At 39.0% G+C, this 25,998-nt stretch overlaps 1 protein-coding gene across 2 annotated transcripts in view; it reads right to left on the bottom strand.

Moving 5' to 3' along the window:
* The window catches only part of WDR3 (WD repeat domain 3), a 44,143-nt gene that overhangs the window by 9,142 nt on the left and 9,003 nt on the right, over positions 1 to 25,998 (bottom strand). For both annotated transcript variants that reach the window (XM_068540588.1, XM_068540590.1), the window contains exons 5-21: positions 25,769 to 25,847; positions 24,487 to 24,582; positions 23,115 to 23,228; positions 22,858 to 22,959; positions 21,859 to 21,956; positions 20,821 to 20,928; positions 20,076 to 20,306; positions 17,172 to 17,265; positions 14,717 to 14,818; positions 13,376 to 13,461; positions 13,077 to 13,212; positions 12,297 to 12,353; positions 11,161 to 11,261; positions 10,823 to 10,934; positions 10,542 to 10,676; positions 10,205 to 10,255; positions 9,612 to 9,677 (exon numbers count right to left, since the gene is read on the bottom strand). In XM_068540588.1, coding sequence (XP_068396689.1) covers positions 9,612 to 9,677; positions 10,205 to 10,255; positions 10,542 to 10,676; positions 10,823 to 10,934; positions 11,161 to 11,261; positions 12,297 to 12,353; positions 13,077 to 13,212; positions 13,376 to 13,461; positions 14,717 to 14,818; positions 17,172 to 17,265; positions 20,076 to 20,306; positions 20,821 to 20,928; positions 21,859 to 21,956; positions 22,858 to 22,959; positions 23,115 to 23,228; positions 24,487 to 24,582; positions 25,769 to 25,847 — 1,768 coding nt within the window. The remainder of the gene's footprint in view (positions 1 to 9,611; positions 9,678 to 10,204; positions 10,256 to 10,541; positions 10,677 to 10,822; positions 10,935 to 11,160; positions 11,262 to 12,296; positions 12,354 to 13,076; positions 13,213 to 13,375; positions 13,462 to 14,716; positions 14,819 to 17,171; positions 17,266 to 20,075; positions 20,307 to 20,820; positions 20,929 to 21,858; positions 21,957 to 22,857; positions 22,960 to 23,114; positions 23,229 to 24,486; positions 24,583 to 25,768; positions 25,848 to 25,998) is intronic.

Below are 25,998 nucleotides of genomic sequence, written 5' to 3'. Positions count from 1 at the left end.
GCTGCCTAAAATCATAATAAGGCCACAGACACCCCAAAACACACCACCAGATGTGGACGTGCCCACCAGAAAGACAAGATCCAGCCTCATCCACCAGAACACAGGCACTAGTCCCCTCCACCAGGAAGCCTACACAACCCACTGAACCAACCTTAGCCACTGGGGACAGACATGAAAAACAACGGGAACTATGAACCTGCAGCCTGCGAAAAGGAGACCCCAAACACAGTAAGTTAAGCAAAATGAGAAGACAGAAAAACACACAGCAGATGAAGGAGCAAGGTAAAAACACACCAGACCTAACAAATGAAGAGGAAATAGGGAGTCTACCCGAAAAAGAATTCAGAATAATGGTAGTAAAGATGATCCACAATCTAGGAAATAGAACAGACAAAAGGCAAGAAACATTTAACAAGGACCTAGAAGAACTAAAGAGGAAACAAGCAATGATGAACAACACAATAAATGAAATTAAAAATACTCTAGAAGGGATCAGTAGCAGAATAACTGAGGCAGAAGAACGGGTAAGTGACCTGGAAGAAAAAATAGTGGAAATAACTACTGCAGAGCAGAATAAAGAAAAAAGAATGAAAAGAACTGAGGACAATCTCAGAGACCTCTGGGACAACATTAAACGCACCAACATTCGAATTATAGGGTTGCCAGAAGAAGAAGAGAAAAAGAAAGGGACTGAGAAAATATTTGAAGAAATTATAGTTGAAAACTTCCCTAATATGGGAAAGGAAATAGTTAATCAAGTCCTGGAAGCACAGAGAGTCCCATACAGGATAAATCCAAGGAGAAACATGCCAAGACACATGTTAATCAAACTATCAAAAATTAAATATAAATAAAACATATTAAAAGCAGCAAGGGAAAAACAACAAATAACATACAAGGGAACCCCCATAAGGTTAACAGCTGATCTTTCAGCAGAAACTCTGCAAGCCAGAAGGGAGTGGCAGGACATATTTAAAGGGATGAAGGAGAAAAACCTACAACCAAGATTACTCTACCCAGCAAGGATCTCATTCAGATTTGATGGAGAAATTAAAACTTTACAGACAAGCAAAAGCTGAGAGAGTTCAGCACCACCAAACCAGCTTTACAACAAATGCTAAAGGAACTTCTCTAGGCAGGAAACACAAGAGAAGGAAAACACCTACAATAACAAACCCAAAACATTTAAGAAAATGGGAATAGGAACATACATATCGATAATTACCTTAAATGTAAATGGACTAAATGCTCCAACCAAAAGACACAGACTGGCTGAATGGATACAAAAACAAGACCCGTATATATGCTGTCTACAAGAGACCCACTTCAGACCTAGGGACACATAGAAACTAAAAGTGAGGGGATGGAAAAAGACATTACATGCAAATGGAAATCAAAAGAAAGCTGGAGTAGCAATTCTCATATCAGACAAAATAGACTTTAAAATAAAGACTATTACAAGAGACAAAGAAGGACACTACATAATGATCAAGGGATCGATCCAAGAAGAAGATATAACAATTTTAAATATTTATGCACCCAACATAGGAGCACCTCAGTACATAAGGCAAATACTAACAGCCATAAAAGGGGAAATCGACAATAACACAATCATAGTAGGGAACTTTAACACCCCACTTTCACCAATGGACAGATCATCCAAAATGAAAATAAATAAGGAAACACAAGCTTTAAATGATACATTAAACAAAATGGACTTAATTGATATTTATAAGACATTCCACCCAAAAACAACACAATACACATTTTTCTCAAGTGCTCATGGAACATTCTCCAGGTAGATCATATCTTGGGTCACAAATCAAGCCTTGGTAAATTTAAGAAAACTGAAATTGTATCAAGTATCTTTTCTGACCACAACGCTATGAGACTGGATATCAATTACACGAAAAGGTCTGTAAAAAATACAAACACATGGAGGCTACACAATACACCACTTAATAACGAAGTGATCACTGAAGAAATCAAAAAATACCTAGAAACAAATGACAATGGAGACACGATGACCCAAAACCTATGGGATGCAGCAAAAGCAGTTCTAAGAGGGAAGTTTATAGCAATACAATCCTACCTTAAGAAACAGGAAACATCTCAAATAAACAACCTAACCTTTTACCTAAAGCAATTAGAGAAGGAAGACAAAAAAACCCCAAAGTTAGCAGAAGGAAAGAAATCACAAAGAGCAGATCAGAAATAAATGAAAAAGAAATGAAGGAAATGATAGCAAAGATCAATAAAACTAAGAGCTGGTTCTTTGAGAAGATAAAATTGATAAACCATTAGCCAGAGTCATCAAGAAAAAAAGGGAGAAGACTGAAATCAATAGAATTAGAAATGAAAAACGAGACATAACAACTGACATTGCAGAAATACAAAGGATCATGAGAGATTACTAGAAGCAACTATACGCCAATAAAATGGACAAGCTGGAAGAAATGCACAAATTCTTAGAAATGCACAACCTGCCGAGACTGAACCAGGAAGAAATAGAAAATATGAACAGACCAATCACAAGCAGTGAAATTGAAACTGTGATTAAAAATCTTCCAACAAACAAAAGCCTAGGACCAGATGGCTTCACAGGAGAATTCTATGAAACATTTAGAGAAGAGCTAACACCTATCCTTCTCAAACTCTTCCAAAATATTGCAGAGGGAGGAACACTCCCCAACTCATTCTACGAGGCCAACATCACCCTGATACCAAAACCAGAAAGAGATGTCACAAAGAAAGAAAACTACAGGCCAATATCACTGATGAACATAGATGCAAAAATCCTGAACAAAATACTAGCAAACAGAATCCAACAGCACATTAAAAGGATCATACACCATGATCAAGTGGGGTTTATCCCAGGAATGCAAGGATTCTTCAATATACGCAAATCAATCAACGTGATACACCATATTAAGAAATTGAAGGAGAAAAACCATATGATCATCTCAATAGATGCAGAGAAAGCTTTCGACAAAATTCAACACCCATTTATGATAAAAGCCCTGCAGAAAGTAGACATAGAGGGAACTTTCCTCAACATAATAAAGGCCATATACGACAAACCCACAGCCAACATTGTCCTCAATGGTGAAAAACTGAAACCATTTCCACTAAGATCAGGAACAAGACAAGGTTGCCCACTCTCACCACTGTTATTCAACATAGTTTTGGAAGTTTTAGCCACAGCAATCAGAGGAGAAAAAGAAATAAAAGGAATCCAAATCGGAAAAGAAGAAGTAAAGCTGTCACTGTTTGCAGATGACATGATACTACACATAGAGAATCCTAAAGATGCTACCAGAAAACTACTAGAGCTAATCAATGAATTTGGTAAAGTAGCAGGATACAACATTAATGCACAGAAATCTCTTGCATTCCTATACAGTAATGATGAAAAATCTGAAAGTGAAATTAAGAAAACACTCCCATTTACCACTGCAACAAAAAGAATAAAATATCTAGGAATAAACCTACCTAAGGAGACAAAAAACCTGTATGCAGGAAATTATAAGACACTGATAAAAGAAATCAAAGATGATACAAATAGATGGAGAGATATACCATGTTCTTGGATTGGAAGAATCAACATTGTGAAAATGACTCTACTACCCAAAGCAATCTACAGATTCAATGCAATCCCTATCAAACTACCAATGGCATTTTTCACAGAACTAGAACAAAAAATTTCACAATTTGTATGGAAACACAAAAGACCCCAAATAGCCAAAGCAATCTTGAGAAAGAAAAACAGAGCTGGAGGAATCGGGCTCCCGAACTTCAGAGTATGCTACAGTAATCAAGACAGTATGGTACTGGCACAAAAACAGAAATATAGATCAATGGAACAGGATAGAAAGCCCAGAGATAAACCCATGCACATATGGTCACCTTATCTTTGATAAAGGAGGCAAGCATATACAGTGGAGAAAAGACAGCCTCTTCAATAAGTGGTGCTGGGAAAACTGGACAGGTACATGTAAAAGTATGAAATTAGAACACTGCCTAACACTATACACAAAAATAAACTCAAAATGAATTAAAGACCTAAATGTACGGCCAGACACTATCAAACTCTTAGAGGAAAGCATAGGCAGAACACTCTATGACATAAATCACAGCAAGATCCTTTTTGACCCACCTCCTAGAGAAATGGATATAAAAACAAAAATAAACAAATGGGACCTAATGAGACTTAAAAGCTTTTGCACAGCAAAGGGAACCATAAACAAGACCAAAAGACAACCCTCAGAATGGGAGAAAATATTTGCAAATGAAGCAACTGACAAAGGATTAATCTCCAAAATTTACAAACAGCTCATGCAGCTCAATAACAAAAAAACAAACAACCCAATCCAAAAATGGGCAGAAGACCTAAATAGACATTTCTCCAGAGAAGGTATACAGATTGCCAACAAACACATGAAAGAATGCTCAACATCATTAATCATTAGAGAAATGGAAATCAAAACTACAATGAGATATCATCTCACACTGGTCAGAATGGCCATCATCATAAAATCTAGAAACAATAAATGCTGGAGAGGGTGTGGAGAAAAGGGAACACTCTTGCACTGCTGGTGGGAATGTAAATTGATACAGCCACTATGGAGAACAGTATGGAGGTTCCTTAAAAAACTAAAAATAGAACTACCATACGACCCAGGAATCCCACTACTGGGCATATACCCTGAGAAAACCATAATTCAAAAAGAGTCATGTACCAAAGTGTTCATTGCAGCTCTGTTTACAAAAGCCAGGACATGGAAGCAACCTAAGTGTCCATCATTGGATGAATGGATAAAGATGTGGCACATATATACAATGGAATATTACTCAGCCATAAAAAGAAATAAAATTGAGTTATTTGTAGTGAGGTGGATGAAGGTAGAGTCTGTCATACAGAGTGAAGTAAGTCAGAAAAAGAAAAACAAATACAGTATGCTAACATATATATATGGAATCTACGGAAAAAAAAAAAAAAAAAAAGGTCACGAAGAACCTAGTGGCAAGACGGCAATAAAGACACAGACCTACTAGAGAATGGACTGGAGGGTGTGGGGAGGGGGAAGGGCAAGCTGTGACAAAGTGAGAGAGTGGTATGGACATATATACACTACCAAACGTAAAATAGATAGCTAGTGGGAAGCAGCCGCATAGCACAGGAAGATCAGCTTGGTGCTTTGTGACCACCTAGAGGGGTGGGATAGGGAGGGTGGGAGGGAGGGAGATGCAAGAGGGAAGAGATATGGGAACATATGAATATGTATAACTGATTCACTTTCTTATAAAGCAGAAACTAACACACCATTGTAAAGCGATTATACTCCAATAAAGATGTAAAAAAAACAAAAAAAAGGCACAAGTTGAAGATGAAGAGAGGATTCTCAAGGCAGCAAGAAAAAACCAGTTAATTACAAGGGAACCCCCATAAGGCTATCAGCAGATTTCTCTACAGAAACACTGCAGGCCAGAAGGGAGTGGCAAGATATATGTGAAGTCCTGAAAGGGAAGAATGTGCATCCGAGGATACTCTAGCCAGCAAGATTATCATTTAGAATAGAAGGAGGGATAAAGAATTTCTCAGACAAGCAAAAACTAAAAGAATATAGCAATACTAAACCTATCCTAAAGCAAATATTGAAAGGTACTCTCTAAGCAGAAAAAGCAGGAAGAATATATAGGAAAGAGAAAATTCACAATTGGAAAGCAACTCACATAAATAAGCCAATACACAGATTAAAAAAAAAATTAAAATTTTTGTGAACGTGATGATATCACAATGAACAGCAAAAGCATGAACATCAAGATGTAAAACAGGACATCAAAATCATAAAATGTGGGTTAGGAGAGTAAGAAAAGGTAGATTTTTCTTTTTTTCATTTCCTAGAATGTGTTTGAGCCTATATGACTACCAGTCTAAGGCAAGTAGATATAGGATCGGGTTAACATACTTGAAAAACAGGATAACTTCAAATGAAAAACATACAACAGATTTCACAAAAACCAAAAAGAACATAATACGAAAGAAAATCATCAAACCACAAAAGGAAAAACAAAGAAAAAGGGACAAAGACGAAATACTGAAAGGGAGGGGATGTAAAAAGATATTTCATGCAAACAGAAATGACAAGAAAGCTGGGTTTGCAATATTCATATTGGACAAAACAGACTTTAAAACAAAGCCCATAAAGAAAGATAAAGAAGGACACTATATAATAATAAAAGGATCAATACAAGAAGAGGAGTTTACACTCATCAACATATATGCACCCAATATAGGAGCACCCAAATATATAAAACAAATACTAATATACAGGGACTTCCCTGGTGACGCAGTGGTTAAGTGTCCGCCTGCCAATGCAGGGGACACGAGTTTGAGCCCTGGTATGGGAAGATCCCACATGCCGCGGAGCAACTAAGACCACGCGCCACTACTGAGCCTGCGCTCTAGAGCCCGCGAGCCACAACTACTGAGCCTAGGTGCCACAACTACTGAAGCCTGTGCACCTAGAGCCCGTGCTCCACAACAAAGAGAAGCTACCGCAATGAGAAGCCCATGCACTGCAACGATGAGTAGCCCCCACTCGCTGCAACTAGAGAAACCCCACGTGCAGCAACAAAGACCCAACGCAGCCAAAAATAAAAAAAAATAAATTTAAATAAAAAGAAAATACTAATACACATAAAGGGAAAAACTGACAATACATTAATAGTAGGAGACTTTAACATCCTACTCACATCAATGGACAGATCTTCTAGGCAGAAAATCAAGGCAACAGAGATCTTAAATGATACAATAGAAGAGTTAGACTTAATTGCTATTTTCAGGACATTACATCCAAAAAAACCAAAATACCTTTCAAAATCGCAACCCAAAAATAAAATACTTAGCAATAGACCTGACCAAAAAAGTGAAAGACTTCTACACTGAGAACTATAAAACCTTAATAAAGAAAATTGAAGATGATTCAACGAAATGGAAAGATAGGGACTTCCCTGGTGGCACAGTGGTTAAGAATCTGTCTGCCAACACAGGGCACACGGGTTCGAGCCCTGGTCCAGGAAGATCCCACATGCCGCGGAGCAACTAAGTCCATGCGCCACAACTACTGAGCCCACGCTCTAGAGCCTGCAAGCCACAACTACTGAGCCCGCGTGCCACATCTACTGCAGCCTGCGCGCCTAGAGCCCATGCACTGCAATGAAGAGTAGCCCCCACTCTCCACAACCAGAGAAAGCCCGCATGCAGCAATGAAGACCCAATGCAGGCATGCATAAATTAATTAATTAATTAATTAATTAATTAATTTTTTAAAAAAAGAAATGGAAAGATATCCCATGTTCTTGGACTGGAAGAATTAATACTGTTAAAATGGGCATACTACCCAAGGCAATTTACAGATTTAATGCGATCCCTATCAAATTACCCATGACATTTTTCACAGAACTAGAACAAATAATCCTAAAATTTATATGGAACCATAAAAGACCCAGAATTGCCAAAGCAATCCTGAAGAAAAAGAACAAAGCAGGAGGCATAACCCTCTCAGACTTCAGACAATACTACAAAGCTACAGTAATCAAAACAGCATGGTATTGGCACAAAAACAGACATATGGATCAATGGAACAGAATAGAGAGCTCAGAAATAAACCCACACACCTACTGTCAAGTAACCTTCAACAAAGGAGGCAAGAACATACAATGGGAAAAAGACAGTCTCTTCAGCAAGTGGTGTTGGGAAAGCTGGACAGCTGCATGTAAACTGATGAAGTTAGAACACACCCTCTCACCATACAAAGAAATAAACTCAAAATGGCTTAAAGACTTAAACATAAGGCATGACACCATAAAATTCCTAGAAGAGATCACAGACAAAACATTCTCTGACATAAATAGTACCAATGTTTTCTTAGGTCAGTCTCCCAAGGCAATAGAAATAAAAACAAAAATAATTAAATGGGACATAATCAAACTTACAAGCTTCTGCACAGCAAAGGAAACCATAAAAAAAAACGAAAAGACAACCTACAGAATGGGAGAAAATATTTGTGAATATTTGTGAATGATGTGACTGAGAAGGACTTAATTTCCAAAACATACAAACAGCTCATACAACTCTACAACAAAAAAACAAACAACCCATTCGAAAAATGGGCAGAAGACCTAAACAGACATTTCTCCAAAGAAATACAGATGGCCAATAGGCACATGAAAAGATGCTCAACACTGCTAATTATTAGAGAAATACAAATCAAAACTACAATGAGGTACTACCTCACAGTGGTCAGAACGGCCACATTAAAAACTCTACAAATAACAAACGTTGGAGAGGATGTGAAGAAAAGGGAACCCTCTTACACTGTTGGTGGAAATGTAAGTTGGTACAGCCACTATGGAAAACAGTATGGAGGTTCCTCAAGAAACTAAAACTAGAATTACCATATGATCCATCAATCCCACTCCTGGGCATATATCCAGACAAAACTCTAATCCAAAAAGATACATGCACCCTTATGTTCATAGCAGCACTATTCACAATATCCAAGACATGGAAACAACCTAAATGTCCATCAACAGATGAATGGATAAAGAAGATGTGGTACACTAGAGGGGTGGGATAGGGAGGGTGGGAGGGAGACGCAAGAGGGAGGGGATATGGGGATATATATATACGTATAGCTGATTCATTTTGTTATACAGCAGAAACTAACACAAAAATGTAAAGCCATTATACCCCAATCAAGATGTTAAAAAAAAAAAGATGTGGTACAAATGTACAATGGAATACTACTGAACCATAAAAAAGAACAAAATATGCCATTTGCAGCAACATGGATGCAACTAGAGATTATCATAGTAAGTGAAGTCAGAAAGAGAGACAAATACCATATGATATCCCTTATATGTAGAATCTAAAACATGACACCAATGAACCTATCTACAAAACAGAGACAGACTCACAGACATAGAGAACAGACTTGTGGCTGCTTTGGGGGAGGGATGGAGTAGGAGGTTGGGGTTAGCAGAGGTGAGCTATTATATATGGAATGGATAAACATCAAGGTCCTACTGTATAGCACAGGGAACTATATTCAGTATCCTATGATAAACCATAATGGAAAAGAATTTGTAAGAATGTATATATAACTGAAATTACTTTGCTGTACAGCAAAAATTAACACAACATTGTAAATCAACTACACTTCAATTTAAAAAAAGAGTCTATAATCAAAAAAGCAAACAAACAAAAAAACCCCCACTTATTGCTCACCCCACCCCTGTGATTCGGATTCAGCAGGTTTGGGCTAGGGCCTGGGAAGTTCCTTTTCTAACAAGTTCTCAGGGGATGCTGATGCTTCTGGTCTGGGGGCTCCACTTTGAGAACTACTGCCATAAAGTGAAGACATTAGAATAGGGGCCCTTAACACTTATTTGGTGATTTTAGGGTCAAATCTAGGAAAAGGGCAATTTCATGCTGTTTTTATTTCTTATAATTGTTTCCTTTGTGTTTTTCTTTAGATTTTAATAAAATACTTTTTGGAAATAAAAAAAAATTAAAAATGAGATCCTGCATTCTAGTATCAACTTACTGCTTTGACCGTTTCAATGGTTTTCTTTCCAGTAAAGTACTTGTCACCTTGAGTCTCTCCCGGAACCTGCCAGGAACAAAGAGATCCTTTAACAATATCATTGACAGGTGTTAAAGAGCCAATAAATTAACCTTATATCTAGAAAAGAATAGACATTACTATGTTACGATGACTGTTACATGGTGTTATCAGCTACCATTAACTGAGTACTTAGTAAGTGCCAGACACTATGTTAAATGTGTTATATGCATTATCAGAAGAATACCCTGTTCTACAACACATGTTTAAAGAGAATGCCCAATTTCGCAAATTTTTTCTGATTTTTGATTTACAGTGAAACAACTGCCTGAAGCCTCCTTAAAAAAAAAAGCCAGAATGACAATCATTCAATACCAAATCTGGTCAATCATTTGTCCCATAAAATCAGGATATACAGCTGGATTAAGGACTACACAGATTCCTTCCCATATCAGCTGCGGATGACTTTGGCATCTAGTCCCAATTCTAATCCCATTAGAAATTCTTGCAATTACAGTAAATTCCAATAAGATAATTACAGGACACAGTGTGAGGGTCCCGAAAGATTTACTTACTACTGGTTGGTCTTCTTTGGCCACACTCTCCTCATATTCTGCTTCCCTTTGCTGAAAAGAGATAGATATGAATTAATTTCAAAGAAAAAACATGACCCCTATGTGAAGTGAAATGAGACAGTGAGAAGCTGCTTCTTTCACAATCCAACTCCCTTATGGCATCTCTGTCTCCGTTTGGCTGCCGAAGTGGTGTCAGCAGTCTTGGAAACATCTTTTGGAGCTCAGTGGACTTGCACTGACTGAGGTGTGACAGCACTAGACAGGAAACTCGAGCTGAGACAGCGTGTCAGATACGGACACCCACCAGCACATTTGTAACCAAGGCTGAACTCCTTACCATCTCCCTTTCTTCCTCAAGAATAAGAGGCTCCCTTGTTCTCTCCCAAAGTCTCAGAGATTTGTCATGGGACGATGATACAATATAGTCCCCACTGGGGCTTACAGCCAAGCACCATATTTCCTGGTGATGCCCCTGCAGAGAGAAAGGACAGAAGACAAAAATCCTGAGTAAGAATACCTTATTCATAGACCGCTAACTGCTTACATTAGTGGGAAATCAACACTTGATCTTAAAAGAAGTTCTTAAGTACCGAGCAAGCAAAGCAGGCAAGAGGTTACCTCCAGAGTTTGTATGTGTTCAAATTTGTCTGCATCCCACTGCTTAATCTTATGGTCTTTCCCAGCAGTGAAGAAGAGGTGAGACTTGGGTACAAACTTTAGGTACATCACACTGAAAAGTGAGAAGTACTCAAATGTCATCAAATTCCTCATCATTAAAAAGAGTCTTAAACACGTAAATAGCTTTTGAACAGCTAGTTCTAGAGTGTTTGACTATTTATATTTTAGAATTTTTCACTTCTGACTATCTGAGAACACTAAATAATAGACACAGATGCTCCCGGGAAATGATACCTACAGGTGACTCAACGGGAGATCTTTGAAAAGATGACACCTACCTGTCATCATGTGCAAACAGAGACTTGTGGCAGTCCCCGAAGTCCAGACCCCAGATCTTCACGTTCCTGTCGGCAGAGCCAGTTGCTATCAGTGCTCCATCCTAGGAGGAAGGGAAGTAAAACAATGGTTGATTATCTGAAACTCTAACTGGAGAAAAGCTAACCAGAACATGTATCCCATTTCTTTCAAAAACATTAATGCCAAAAAATTAATTTCATCTCTTTACCAAGAGCACCTACATCCTTGCTTTTACCTACAGATCTACTTAAAAAGCTTGTAAGTGAGCAAGAACTCTGTGGCCTAGATGTTTTGGTCCTGCTACAGGACAGTGTTGTGCCTTGATGTAGGTAATGTTTACTTTGTTCAATAGATAGAATAAAGAATCGCTAATCTCTGTCATAGAGTTTGGGGGGAGAGAAGAGGGAAAGAGAAGAATGAGGCTGGGAAAGAATCTACTATACAGAATGTTTACAACCTAGCCCTTTTTATGCCATGTCTCCTATCACTGATTCTCTTATCTTTCCCGTTTTAGCACCTAGTTCAAATTGCTGTCAACATAACAAGAAAACTGAAAATATTTTCTGACACCAATTTATTCTGTTAATGCACTGAGTGCAGACAGCTAGAGCAGGGGCCAATTCCTTTTACACAGACTAGACATTGTTTTTAAATATATATTGCCACTCCTAATCATAACTAGACATTGCAAAAAATATGACTTTGGTCAAGAGACTGGAAGTATACATAACGCAAAGTACCGTAAATATTGCAAAGTTCCATTTTCCTTACGAACATTTACTTCAGAACAAAGGGGACTGCCTTTTTGAAAGTTCTTCATATTTTAGGGTGCTCTACCAATTATATTACTTTTCTACAAGAAAATACTATTTGGGGAATCCAAAACAGGGAGTTGGTTATGAGGATTAATTCAGGTATCTGTGAAAATATTCTAAAAGCATTAAAGAAATATATATATTTAAGGTATGATTGTAATATATATTTTTATAATTTTTTTTAGGATAGTCAGTTATACAACAAACTGAAAAACACTAAAATGAATCTATCAAGCCAAGAACTAAGATAGCATTTTAGAAAAGACAACTTGTTACTGAGACACTATTTAAATTTTACTTACATAAGAGATGTCCATGCATATGACAGGCAGTTTGTGTCCATACAGTGAGAGAAAAAACTAAACATTTAAAAAAAAAAAAGAATATAAATAACTCATGTCTATAAAATACAGGCATAATTTATTACCTGTAGATCTAAAATACAACTTTAAATACAATGCTAAGACTGTTCTGGATTGCTTTATGTCTGTAGTTTCAAAGAAGACAGTCAAACCACTGAAGGCGACTTGTACCCATATCTAGCATACAACCCCTGCATGCACTTGCCAAGAATGCTGCAATATAGTGGAGCCAGGGCTGCTGCAGAAGCCTATTCCCTCAGTCAGAATATGGAACAGAGACGTTCTCTGGATCTCTTAGCTGAAAAGTCTCTGGAGCACTTGTTTCACAACAATATTTCCAGGCCCAATCCAGTCCCACTGAAACTCTGGGCGTAGAGCCCAGTAATCTATATTTTTAAAAGCAGCCCAAATGATCCTGACTTACAGCCAAGTGTGGAATCACTGCCTAAGACACCTAGCAATACTCTTAAAACTACTGGCTACGACAGGATTTTCTGTCCACAGATTTTCTGAACATATGAAATACAACTTGCTTTAAACAAAATTTATGAACCAAAGGATTCTTTTAAAACCCTAGCCTTCCCAGTGCACTTGCAATGTTTTGATTCACAAATTTTTAGAAACATACCACTGCTGGGAACAGTCAAAGCCACTTCTTTATAGTCTCAACCCAAGGTCAGTCAGAAAGAAAGCAAATATCCATAGGCATAACCACTGTACCTTTAAAGTATCAACATAGAAAATTTTCACAGTACAGTCCAGCAAAGACACAGCCAACAGCTTTTGATTGGGAGAGTAACTGACACACAGAACTTCTTCATCTAGTTGCAAGGTTCGGGTTTGCTTCACAGAAAGCCTAGCATTACAGAAAGCATCAAGAAAAATGAGTACAAAGGCACAAAAAAATTCCAAAAACCCTCTGGAGCTCAACAGAAATATCAATACACGTCAAAAACCCATTCAATGGTTCCCCATTTTCGCTCCCCAAAAATGAACACAAATAAAAAATGTCCACTCACCTCTTCTGGGTACTGTTTTCATCTTTCACCAACTCAAAATCCCAGAACTTGACAGATTTATCTGCACCACCTGTCACAAAGCCACGCTGAAAATCAAATGACATTTCCGTTAAAAAAAATCTTAGTACAGAAACTTTAATAAGACACCTCAAAATAGTATAAAAGACCATTTTTATTTAATGGCATGGGGTAAGAATTAGGATATGTGGTTTTTCCTTAACTCCCTTCACTGCTCTTTAGGGGATGCCACCACAGATCCTATTGGAGAACTCCTAGCAGAGACTAATGTAGTCAGATGATAACTAGTGTAAAGTTCTAGTTATACTTTCATTCAGCATCAGGAAGAAAGACTCAGTGAACACTGCAGGGTAAGGCAACAGTCAAAAGAATTTGCTATGAAGTATTCAATTGGTTTTATCACATTTTAGTGTTAGTGTAAACTATAAGGACCACAGAGTCAGAAAACTAGATCTCAAATGTCTATTCTGCCATTTCAGAGATTTGTAACATGGGAAAATAACCTTATAATGACCCTCAGTGTTGGTGCAGTTGTAAAGACTACCTAGTTCATAAAATCACTGTGAAAAAAACAATAATGACATGATGGACGTGAAAACACTTTGGAAAAGAGAACACTCTACAAACGCTAGATGTTACTACTATTTAAATTTTAAATGCTGTTTCATTTCTGACCCCAAATGGCATTACCCAGTCTAAATTCCAGGTTCCGTTTTTTTCCAAAAATATCTACTTTCAATGAATGAAGGTTTGCCACCATTGGGAGTATTCAAATAAATGGGCCACAATCCCTTAAGGTGTTGTCAAAAAATATCTCAAAGTGTTCTGAGCAACAGCACCATTACTGGAATTAAGTACACGGTTCTCCAGGGTGACTCCTTTGAAGGGAAATACACTGTTATTGACTTGAAAAGGTTCACATATTTACTAAAAAATCACTAGATTTATATAGTCAGAGATGTATGGACTACAAGGGGAGCAGAAAAGTCTACTCTATCCTCCACATTGTGTTGCCCCAGGAAGTATTTCCTCTTAAGAAGTATCACAAACCACTGGTAAAAAGTCAGGAGGGTAAGCAATTTGATGTCATGGAGCTGATGATCAACAGCAGCTGAACAAGAACTCAAATCATAAGGACAGCTATTCATATTATCAGGCACAAGATACGGCACCATACATAAAATCTAGAGATTAGACAAAAGTGGGCTTTCTTTAAAGAAACCCTGAGAGAAATCCCTGTTAGGCAGCAGTAGAACTTGATATAAGAAATGGGAAGTACAGCCAGAGTACTGAAGCCCAGATCTTAACATCTGGTTTAGTTACCTGATCTGGAGAGAGAGACAAGGACCATAAAGCTCCATCATGTGCATCTATTGTCTCCAGCAGATTTCCTGAGGCCAAGTCATAAAGCTGCAGCTTTCCTGTCTTTGGAAGACACAAAATGAACACACAACCTACACCATTTCATAGTCAAGCAGCAACAATGTAGCTAACTGCTCAGGAAACGGGCTTCCACCGCCCACGCTCTGTACTTCCTCTGTGAATAAATGTTGTTAAATCCCCTACTGACATGTTGGGTTAATCCTGGCAGGGTTGCTATACTGTACAACTAAGGAACAGTACAACCTTGTAGTACAGGACTACTGTCACTTCCACTGGTTTCCTCAACTTCAAAAGGGAAATAGCATGGCCACAGGCATATCAGAATAAACATAAGAGCAAATGGGGAACTTAAAAACCTTTAAAAAACTTAATCAATCCTTTAAGTGGGCTATCCTCTATGGTAGTTGGCTTAACCAACTCTTGATTTCCCCCTCTAGAATACACTGATAACGAGAAATACTACCTACAATGCTAGGGAGGGCAACGAACTTGAAAAAAACAAATCACAGTAGCTTAGAAAACTATCAGCCACGCTTCCTGTTTAGACCATGTATATGCTGTGGTCATGGTGCCAGCACGGAACACACACAGTGGCAAAGCCTGCTCTATAACAAGCCTGTGCACGTGTGGTGGAAAGAACGTTAAGTGGAAGACTTGAATCCCAGGGCTGCCTCTCTCTAACTCTGACTGTGGGTAAACTCATCTCCATGAGCCCGTTTTTCCATCTGAAAAATGGACTTTATATCACCAACCCCTCTAAGCTGTTGTGGGGATTAAATTAGATCATGTATGTCAGCAGCATGGTACAGAGACTAGGCCAGGGGTTCTGTCTGAGTCATACAAATAGTCTTTGAAGCAATTTGCAAAATGTTTTCCCAATAGCAGATAGTGGATGGACATTTGTTAAAAGAATGAATGAAAAATGAGGAAAACTTTTAACTGAAATTTAATGTTCTTTCACTGACATTGACCCTACAATCTCTCCAGCTTATTTTACACTTTTTGCTGGACCAAAAATATCCATTATGATAACATAGGTTTTTCTAACAAAATAATCATGCACACATGGCATTAGTTTAGGGGGATAGTAATGACAAATACTTGCAAAGCACTTTTCAAAATATTCCATAGACCTTATTCCACTTTATTCCCACTACCACCCCTACTACTACCATTCGTGCTACTTCTGCTACAAGTTCTTATTTATTAGTTATTTGCTGGGAGCCAGTCTCTGTGCTAAGTGCTTTGCAGACTGTGAGGCAGGTTATTTACATCATTTTACATGAAAAAACTAAGGCTCACAGGGTTGAGTAACTTGCCCAAAAGGTCTTATAGCCAGTAAGTGGAAGAGCTGGGATTCAAACCTAGGCCCATCTGGCACAAAAGGCTCTGCCAAAAAGCAAGTGTCACCAATCCATTGTATAGATAATGAAACACACTAAGAGAAGTTACATGACTTGCTCCAAATTACCCATTTCGTAAGGGGAAGAACCTGCATCCAAATCCATGTCTGCTTATTCCCTCATGGTTATCTCCCAATCTGATTAGCAGCTGAGGACTTCATCAGTCAGGCTGTCTTTACCAAATGCTTCTATCTGCCACGAATGATGCTGGTACTTAATGTCTTTTATCATCAGTCTTCTCAAAACACAATTACACGTGTGCTCATAAAAAGATGCATGAAAGGCTGATCTCCAAAATGTTAGTGACAGTTATCTCAAAGTCATGATTTTAATTTTCTTCATAATTTGACATAAGGTTTGGTTTAAAAAAAAACACACACACAAAGAAAACAAAACTTAAAAATAAAAACCTCATGCTTCCCTGGTGGTGCAGTGGTTAAGAATCCACCTGCTGATGCAGGGGACACGGGTTCGATCCCTGGTCCAGGAAGATCCCACATGCCACGGAGCAACTAAGCCCATGCGCCACAACCACTGAGCCTGTGCTCTAGAGCCTGCAAGCCACAACTACTGAGCCTGCGCTCTAGAGCCCGCAAGCCACAACTACTGAGCCTGAGCTCTACAGCCCGCAAGCCACAACTACTGAGCCTGAGCTCTAGAGCCTGCAAGCCACAACTACTGAAGCCCGTGTGTCTAGAGCCCGAGAGAAGCCACCGCAATGAGAAGCCCACGCACCGTGACGAAGATTGGCCCCTGCTCGCGCCACAACTAGAGAAAGCCTGTGCGCGGCAACAAAAACCCAATGCAGCCCAAAATAAATAAATTAAATAAAAATAAAAATCTCAAAAAAAAAGGGCAATGAACTAACACCCTCTCATACTATCTGGCTCTAATACATTTCCCATATGCTAAAAAAGGAAGCAGATTTCTCAAACAACTTTAAGAATACTGAGTAGAAAAAGTCCCCCAAATCCATGGAAAAGCCTGTTTACCTTTGTTCCTATGACCACCTGCCGATCGCCAGGTACAAAGAATGAGCAAAGTGCATATTCGCAGGTCATCGTGCGAATACACTGCAGTGTAGACCTGTGAGAAAGAAGGAATAAAGAACTTGTATGTTAAGAGAACCTGCTTCTCCATCTGAGAGGTCAGCATGTACGTTTCATACATACTTAGCCACACAGAGTGATCAATATGAGAAAGGATAAAGTCTGAATAACCCTGGCTTATTACAGTGAAGGGAGAAATTAGTAAGTGGCACCTAACTTTGTTTTCTTTCATGGCAGCTCCCAATCCTAAGGAACAGATTCTACAAAAGAGCCGAGAAAAGCATCTGCTGGGCTCAACAGAGCCCGATCTGCCACTACAAAGAAGTGAGGCCAGAGGACTGCAAGTTGAATTAGCATACTGTATCCTTACAAGTAAAGTTCATTTTATTGGACCATGAACATTCATGCACGCAACAAACAGATATCAAATGCCCACTTCCTTCAACATTTACTGAATGCCAGGTACCGTTCTAGGTGCAGGAGATATAACAATGAATTAAACAGAAAAGGCCCCAAATCTCATAAAGCTTAACATCCTCTGGAAATGAGACAAATATTGGTGTATCAGGTGCTAGCAGGTGCTATGGAGAAACACAGCACTGGGGGAAGGGGACCAAGAGTACAAGGGTGGGAAGGGGACAGCAGGATGGCCATGTGATGAGAAGAGAGGGAGAAAGCCTTAGCCAAAAGGGGAAGATGGTTCCACACAGAAAGGGAGCACAACAGCCATGACACAGGCACATTCTTGTCGCCTGTAAGGGATAACGAAAAGGCCAGGGGGGCTCCACTGGAGAAGGGGAGAGTGGTAAGAGACAATGTCTGTAAGGACTGTGGCTTGCAGTTAGTCCTTGTGAGATGGAGCTCCTGGAAGTGATATAACTTCCATTATAAAAAGATTACAATGGCTGCTGTGTTGAGAACAGACCACAGAGGGGCAAGTAAGGAAGCATAGAAGACCAGTCAGAAAGCTATTACAATACAGATAAGAGATGTTGGTAGTTTGAACCAGGTCGTGGCAGTGCAGGTGATGAGATGTGGTTGAATTCCAGGTAAGTTTTTTTTTTCTTAAATACTCTTTTTTTTTTTTTTTTTTTTTTTTTAATTTTTGGCTGCACTGGGTCTTTGTTGCTGCATCTTGGCTTTCTCTAGTTGTGGCGAGCAGGAGCTACTCTTCATTGCGGTGCGCGGGCTTCTCATTGAGGTGGCTCCTCGTTGCAGAGCATGGGCTCTAGGCACGTTGGCTTCAGTAGTTGCGGCGTGTGGGCTCAGGAGTTGCAGTGCACAGGCTCTAGAGTGCGCGAGCTTCAGTAGTTGTGGCATGCAGGCTCAGTAGTTGCAGCTCGCAGGCTCTAGAGTGCAGGCTCAGTAGTTGTGGCACATGGACTTAGTTGCCCTGTGGCATGTGGGATCTTCCCGGACCAGGGATCGAACCTGTGTCCTCTGCATTGGCGGGTGTATTCTTAACCACTGGACCACCAGGGAAGTTTTGAAGGTAGAGCTGATAGGATTTGCTAATGCACTGGACATGAGAGAATCAAGAATGGCTACAAGGATTTGGGCTAGAAAAACCACAGGAAGTAATTATTTACTAATATGGGGAAGTCTGTAGGAACAGAGGGTGGGGAGACTATTGAAGAAATGAAGATCACAAGTACGGTTTGGACATATAAAAATCTGAGATGCCTAATTAGACATCCAAGGGTGATACAAACAAAAGATGTGGACATATGAGTCTGAAGTTCAGGGAGAGGCTATGGCTAGAGATAGAAATTTAAGCATCATCAGCATATAGAAAGCCACCTGACCAGAGATCACAGAAAGTGAGGGTAGACAGAGAAAAGGTTCAAAGACTCTGCCCTGAAGTATTCCAACAGTTAGAGGTCAGCAAAATAAGAAGGGTCTAGCCAAGACTGAGAAAAAAAAAACAGCCCACAGAGAAAGAGGAAGTAATGAAATTCAAACTGTTTCAAAGAGGAGGAAAGTTATCAATTCAAAGAGAGTGTCAAACGAAGCTTATAGGTCACTGGATTTAGAAACATGAACACCACTGATGAGATGACAAGAGCTGTTTTGGTGAAATGGTGGGGATAAAGGCCTGATGGAGAAAAGGAGTCAGAGGATGGGGGGAGATAATTGGAGAGAGAGATAAGGATGAGACAGGATTATTTCCTTCAAGATGGGAGATATTACAGCGTATCTGTATGCTGATGTGAACGACCCAACGGAGAGGGAAGATTAATGATGCAAGAGAGGGAGGAAAATTGCTAGAAGGAGAAATACAGCTTGTGATTACCTTTTGGTTAGGAGCACCAACAGTCATAGGAAGAAAGATTACGTGGATACAGATGCAGCTAAGGTGGAAGCATATGAACATTTTCTAGATGATTCCATTTCTTCAGTGAAGTAGGAAGCAAGGTCATCAGCTTAAAGGGGCTAGAGGTGTGAGGTGTGAGGTGTGAGGTGTGGGGTGTGAGGTGTGAGGAGAGGTAAGAACATGTGAAATAGTCATCTAGGAAAGTGAGGAATGAGAAATCATGGTAAAATTACTGGAAAGCACTAACAGCCTATTTGAATTTAAAGTAGGAAGTATGCTTGTGTTTTTCTCTAGCCAAGTACAGCAATAAGCTTCAGACATGGAATAAACTTACATTTTTTGTACCAAATCTGAAAAGGCAATTTTTCCTACTCTAAACTCCACAGGCCTACAGTCAAAATGCACTGAAGATACATTTTGAGGGAACTGTATTTAGGGCCCTAAGAATAACTAACCATCAAGAGTATTAAAAACTAACTCAAAGAGAAGAAAACAGTATTGGATAAAGCTATAGAAAGCATCATTTCACAAACCTGTTCCATATCTTAATGGAATCAGCTGCTGCTGAAAGGACAGCGATATTGTCTGAGCTGAATGACAAAGTCCGCACATCACTGCGATGACCCCCAATGGTAATTCTGTTTGTCCTGACAGTCTGAGGAGTTGACATGGATGGATTCAGTGAATATAATTCCACCAAGTTGTTCTGCAGCAGGAAGACAGCCTTTAACTCTCCTTGAGGAGTATGAATCAAGTCAAAGGATCTGCATGAGAAAATATTCATAAATGTTCCAGCAACCATCTTAGCTCACAAGGTTAATTTTTTTCTAGGAGAAAAGTTTTGCAATGCCCTCCATCTATACAAAGTTTGAACAAGTATAAAGGATTTTACAAATAAGAGTGCTCTGAGTATTGGACAGTAGTCTAGTATAGGCTTTTAAGTCCAAGAAACCTGAGCTCAGATACTGGCTCTGATTTGTTTCTGTGCACGTATTCTTTTTTATAAGTGACCGCAAATCCTTTTGGAATGTGGGGTATACATTTTTCTTTTTAACTGGCAGCAAAGAACTGTAAGTAAAAAGCTATCATAATAAAACAAATATGAGATGATGAATCAGTGAGCCCATGGTAAGCAGTGGGAGGTGAGGCCCACGATCACTGTCTGCAGATATACAATTCGTAGAGACTGCTTACAAATAGCATGAAAAGCCAATACAATTTTGTAGCAACACTTCAGATACTTCTCTCAGATACTTCAGCTACTACATTTTCACTCACTTGATTTTGGCAGAAGTTTTGATATTGGTCACCCGTTGGATTTCATCTTGCAGAGTCATTTCAACATTGACTTCAAGGTCTTCCTCCTCCTCTTTGCAAGAATTTAATCTAGAGGAGAAAAAAAAAAAAAGACTATCATGCTATCACTTTTCTAGAAGAAGCTTTGCTATTACTTGAGTCAAGTTCTGGTCTGAGACCAACAACCTTTTTGAACCTGGAAGAGTCACTTAACCACACGGATTACCATGAGAATTAAACAATGTAGTGTACGTAAAAACGCTTTGTGAACCACAACGTAATTAATATGAAGTGTTATTCCATCCAATGGGTACCCTCAATAAACGGATTCTGAATACAACAGCCCATAAAATTTCTGGGGACAAGTCTTCGTAGTTCAAACTATCCCACTGAAGTGTTTCTGGTAAACTTCTCTAACTTCAGGACTTTTTAGAAAATCCATTACTCTGCACTTATAACCCAACCATGCCAAAAAAACCCAGAGGTCTCAAAAGATTTGCTTTAGCAAATAAAACATTTAAAAAACTGGTGACTTTTTATTTCTTTGAGACTTGATGAATTTCAACCACTGAGAAACTGATTTCTATAGCTACAATGACCTATTTATTGTAAGGTTATACTGCCCCCAAACTCCAGTTATGTAACTGTCCAACCAGTCTTCCTTCTCACAGTCCCAAAGGTCAGCACTATGCAACCCGGATTCCTTCTGTATAGGCTGCTGTCACTGAAGACACACTGCTAGCCTCTCAGAATTAAATCATTTAGAAGCTATGTTTAAATACCTGTACTGCCTTTCTCGTTCTGTGTGGCTCTGAGTGCAAGACTTAGGAATATGATAGTTATGAAGCTGTATTTAGAAATTAAAAACTTGGACTACCAGCACTCCATAAAATCTTCCCTAGCATTTAATGGTAATTGAAAACAGAGTAAATACTTCTTTAAAGAAGCCATAGTTTTTTCTTCAGTACTATGTGGCCCACCCACAATACTTGACTAGTAGTAAATATTTAGAAAACACACTTTGCTTTCTTTTTAGCTTTCTTCATCTTCTTGTCTATTTTCTTCTGAATTTCCTCCTTGGAAAGGATACGAAACACTTCTAGCACAGAATCAGTCCCCTAGAAAGGCAAAAGGTTGATGTGAGTCCAGGAGAGGCAATTTGTAATTTAGCTTTTTCTCTGTAAGAACATTTCTCTTTCTTCCCTTACTAGTTGTATTACCATGGACAACTTAATATCGCTGGGATTGCTGTCTCATCTGTAAAGTGGGAATTCACCACTTTCTACAATGTTACTCTGAGACTAAATAAGAAGTTAATGCTTTTTACAGAGTGAAGTAAGTCAGAAAGAGAAAAACAAATACCATATGCTAATACATATATATGGAATCATAAAAAAAAAATTGATTCTGAAAAACCTAGGGGCAGGACAGGAATAAAGACGCAGACATAGAGAATGGACTTGAGGACATGGGGAGGGGGAAGGGTAAGCTGGGACAAAGTGAGAGAGTGGCATGGACATATATACACTACCAAACGTAAAATAGATAGCTAGTGGGAAGCAGCCGCATAGCACAGAGAGATCAGCTCGGTGTTTTGTGTCCACCTAGACGGATGGGATAGGGAGGGTGGGAGGGAGATGCAAGAGGGAGGAGATATGGGGATATATGTATACGTATAGCTGATTCACTTTGTTATACAGCAGCAACTAACAGAACAATGTAAAGCAATTATACTCCAATAAAGATGTTAAAAAAAAAAAAACAGAAAAAAGAAGTTAATGCTTTTAAATTGTTTAGAAAGGCAGGGATTTAATAAATGTTTGCTAATAATAAGAAGAATAAGAGCAATTACTGTTGTTGGGCTAACAGAAGTTAGGGAATATAGGTCCACACAATACCATATAAGGAAATCTTAACAGGACCAAAGAAAAATTCACCTCCACACTGAATACGAAAGAAGAACAAGTCTCTAAAGGAACAGCCAAGTCCTTGTTACTTTCTCCTAAGCCTGGTACTCACATGGCAAGCAAGAATCCTGCCTGTCCTGTCGACTGCAAGGTTCACAACTCTGTCCCTTCCTTCCCGCATTATGGAACCAGCTTTTCTACACGTAAGGATGCGCTGCAGAGGAAGCAAGAGAAAAGATGAAGGTTAATAGTTCTGTTGACCCCTGAAAAGACATGATTCCAAGAATTGCAGGTGACAAAGATCTTCCCTAAAATGAATACTTCCCCACCACTCAACTCCACTGAAGGTAAGAAACAAAAATGAATTACATCCTCAGGAGCTTCATCCATCTCAAGGGTACCATCCTCTGCTTCACGTGTGTCCTGTATTCCAGGGGAAGACCCTTTGACTTTCTTGGGCTCTGGTTCTTCTGGGTCTTCCATCTGTTTTATAAAAATGGGAAAATAAAAGCTGAAATAGGGCTTGCCAGGTGGCGCAGTGGTTAAGAATCCGCCTGCTAATGCAGGGGACATGGGTTCGAGCCCTGGTCCAGGGAGATCCCACATGCCGCGGAGCAACTAAGCCCGTGCGCCACAAGTACTGAGCCTGCGCTCTAGAGCCCGCGAGCCACAACTACAGAAGCCCGCGCACCTAGAGCCCATGCTCCTCAACAAGAGAAGCCACCGCAATGAGAAGCTTGCGCACCGCAATGAAGAGTAGCCCCTGCTCGCCGCAACTAGAGAAAGCCCACATGCAGCAATGAAGACCCAACGCAGCCAAAAATAAATAAATAAATTAAAAAAAAAAAAAAAAAAGCTGAAATAATTTGTTCCAGGAGGTGATTTTCACCCCTAATGACTTAGAAACTTGTCCTTATAGCCACTGATAACTTCCATTTAGTGATCTCTCTGACCAAACGTCTTCAACGACAGCACATTCATCAGAATGTATTAAAAACTGACCACATCAAGAACATGAACAAAACATTATTCATTATACCAGCTCCAATAACTTTCCACAGTATAAGGACTATTGTTTCATAACAAGGTGAAAAAATGATGACCTCATTAATTTTAAAACCTTCTTAGGTGAAAGATCTACCATATTCTAGAGGGAAAGATTCAAATTGGCATTACGAATTGCAAAGACATTGCAAGAGAGGTTACATTTTCTCCTTAAATAAAAAAAAAGATAAACCCTAGCCTACTAATGAAGAACCCATCAAAATGGCTACTGGACACAACACCACACACCTACCTCCAGCTAAACCTAAGGTCTATAACCTTTCATCCATGCAAAATCTTTGATGATCTGAGAAAATGTGACAGATCTCCTCAGAATATACATATTTACATAAACATACACAAATTTTACATAGATTTTTGTTTGAGGGAAGAGGGTCACAGATATTCAGAAGTCCATCCGTGGATACCCAAAGGTCAAGGAATATCAAGCTAAGAGCCCTACAGACTAAAACATTAACATTATTACCAAGAGCTGTCAGCCTAAAGCTATCCTTCTTCCAAGTGCAAATGAGGGCAATGGACCATAGAATGAAGAAAAAAATTGTTTAGAAATCACAGTAAGAGAGAATTCCAATACTATGTGAAGTACTCAAAAATTACATCTGATTCTAAATTCAACAAGCCTATGAAATTGCTAAAACATGACACTGCCCATGATCAGAAAAAAAGCAATTACCTCTTGCAGGTAAGCTATGTCCCAAGCCCTCAGTTCACTGTCAGAAGCCCCAGTGATGAGTCGCTTTTCTTCTGACACCAGAACCAACCCCCACACCTACAGGGTATAAAAAGATTCAAATAATATGGTTATTAAGGGACTCCAGGATGCATGACATGACATTCCAAAAGTCTAAGTACACTGTAGTGAAATCTCTTTGGCACTGCAAAGTCTAATATTAAGACAACCCTTTCAAAATACACTATGAGAAAGCTCACTTTGAGAGAGAAAATGATCTGTGGTGGAAGTGTTGTTTATGGGGTAACTAGCAGTTTCTCTGTAATTTCCTATCCTTAAATTTAGATAATGGCTGTTCAGAATAAATCCTAACTAGAAGCCACTCAAAATAATGATTTCAAGCGTGGCAGTTCTTTGATTTCCGCAGTGCCTTGCAAATGAAAGGTGCTCCATTAACGTCTATCAGAGCATAATTTTTAGCCTCAAACATCCATGAACTAAACAATGAAAATAACAGTACTGTTGCAAATCAAGAAAGAATCTGCTTTTCCTCCTCATTAATTCTAGGGTGTGTATATTCCTCATATATTCTAGGGCATATATATACAAAAATATATATAATTGAGTTATAATTAACATACAATGTTAAATTAGTTTAAGGCATACAACACAGTGATTCAATATTTTTATACATTATGAAACGATCACCAAAATAAGACCAGTTACCATCCATCACCATACAAAGTTGTTAAAATATTACTGACTATATACCCTATGTGTAGATTCAATCCCATGGCTTACATATTTTATAGCTGGAAGTTTGTACCCCTTAATCACCTTCACCTATGCCTGGTATGAACAAAGCACAAAGGAGGATGCAAAGATGTAAAATATTCCCTGATCTATATTGAACAGATCTATGTTCAGGTAATTATTATAATGGCTATAATTTGCTATTTACATGTCACCGGGCCAGGCACTGTATACACAGTATCATTAAACTTCCCTACGATCATAAAGGTGGATACTTATAATTTAAAAGCGATGAAACCCATATTCATGGGTTAAAAACTTATCCGAGGCCAATTTCTACTAAATGCCAGAGCAGATGCATCTGCTCTGACGGTTGGCACTTTGTCCACCACTCCAACTTCTCTCTCTAAAGACATTACATGTTGATTACTGTTAGCAGTAAAAACAAAGAGCCAGGAAAGGGCCAGGGAAGAAACCATCTTTTCCTTTCTGCCTTGCTATTCTTTCCCTGGGCCCATGACCCTACATATACCTCAGTTCGGTGGCCAACCATTGTTTTGAAGCAGTGCTGGGTATCAAGGTCCCACCATTTCACCATGGTATCTTTCCCACTAGAAGAAGAAATAGGAAAAAAATATTATTAGGAAGAATCACTGAACTAACAGGAAAATCAAGGACTTATTTGTTGCCTTAAAAAGACAATACACAGCAATGATGTCTAATGCTACTATTTACCTGACCTTTCTTTTAAAAAGTAAAGAA

The sequence above is a fragment of the Eschrichtius robustus genome, chromosome 3 (assembly GCF_028021215.1).
Source record: "Eschrichtius robustus isolate mEscRob2 chromosome 3, mEscRob2.pri, whole genome shotgun sequence".
NCBI lineage: Eukaryota > Metazoa > Chordata > Mammalia > Artiodactyla > Eschrichtiidae > Eschrichtius > Eschrichtius robustus.
Note: the sequence above shows the minus strand (reverse complement) of the source record. Positions and strands in the feature narration are given on the sequence as shown.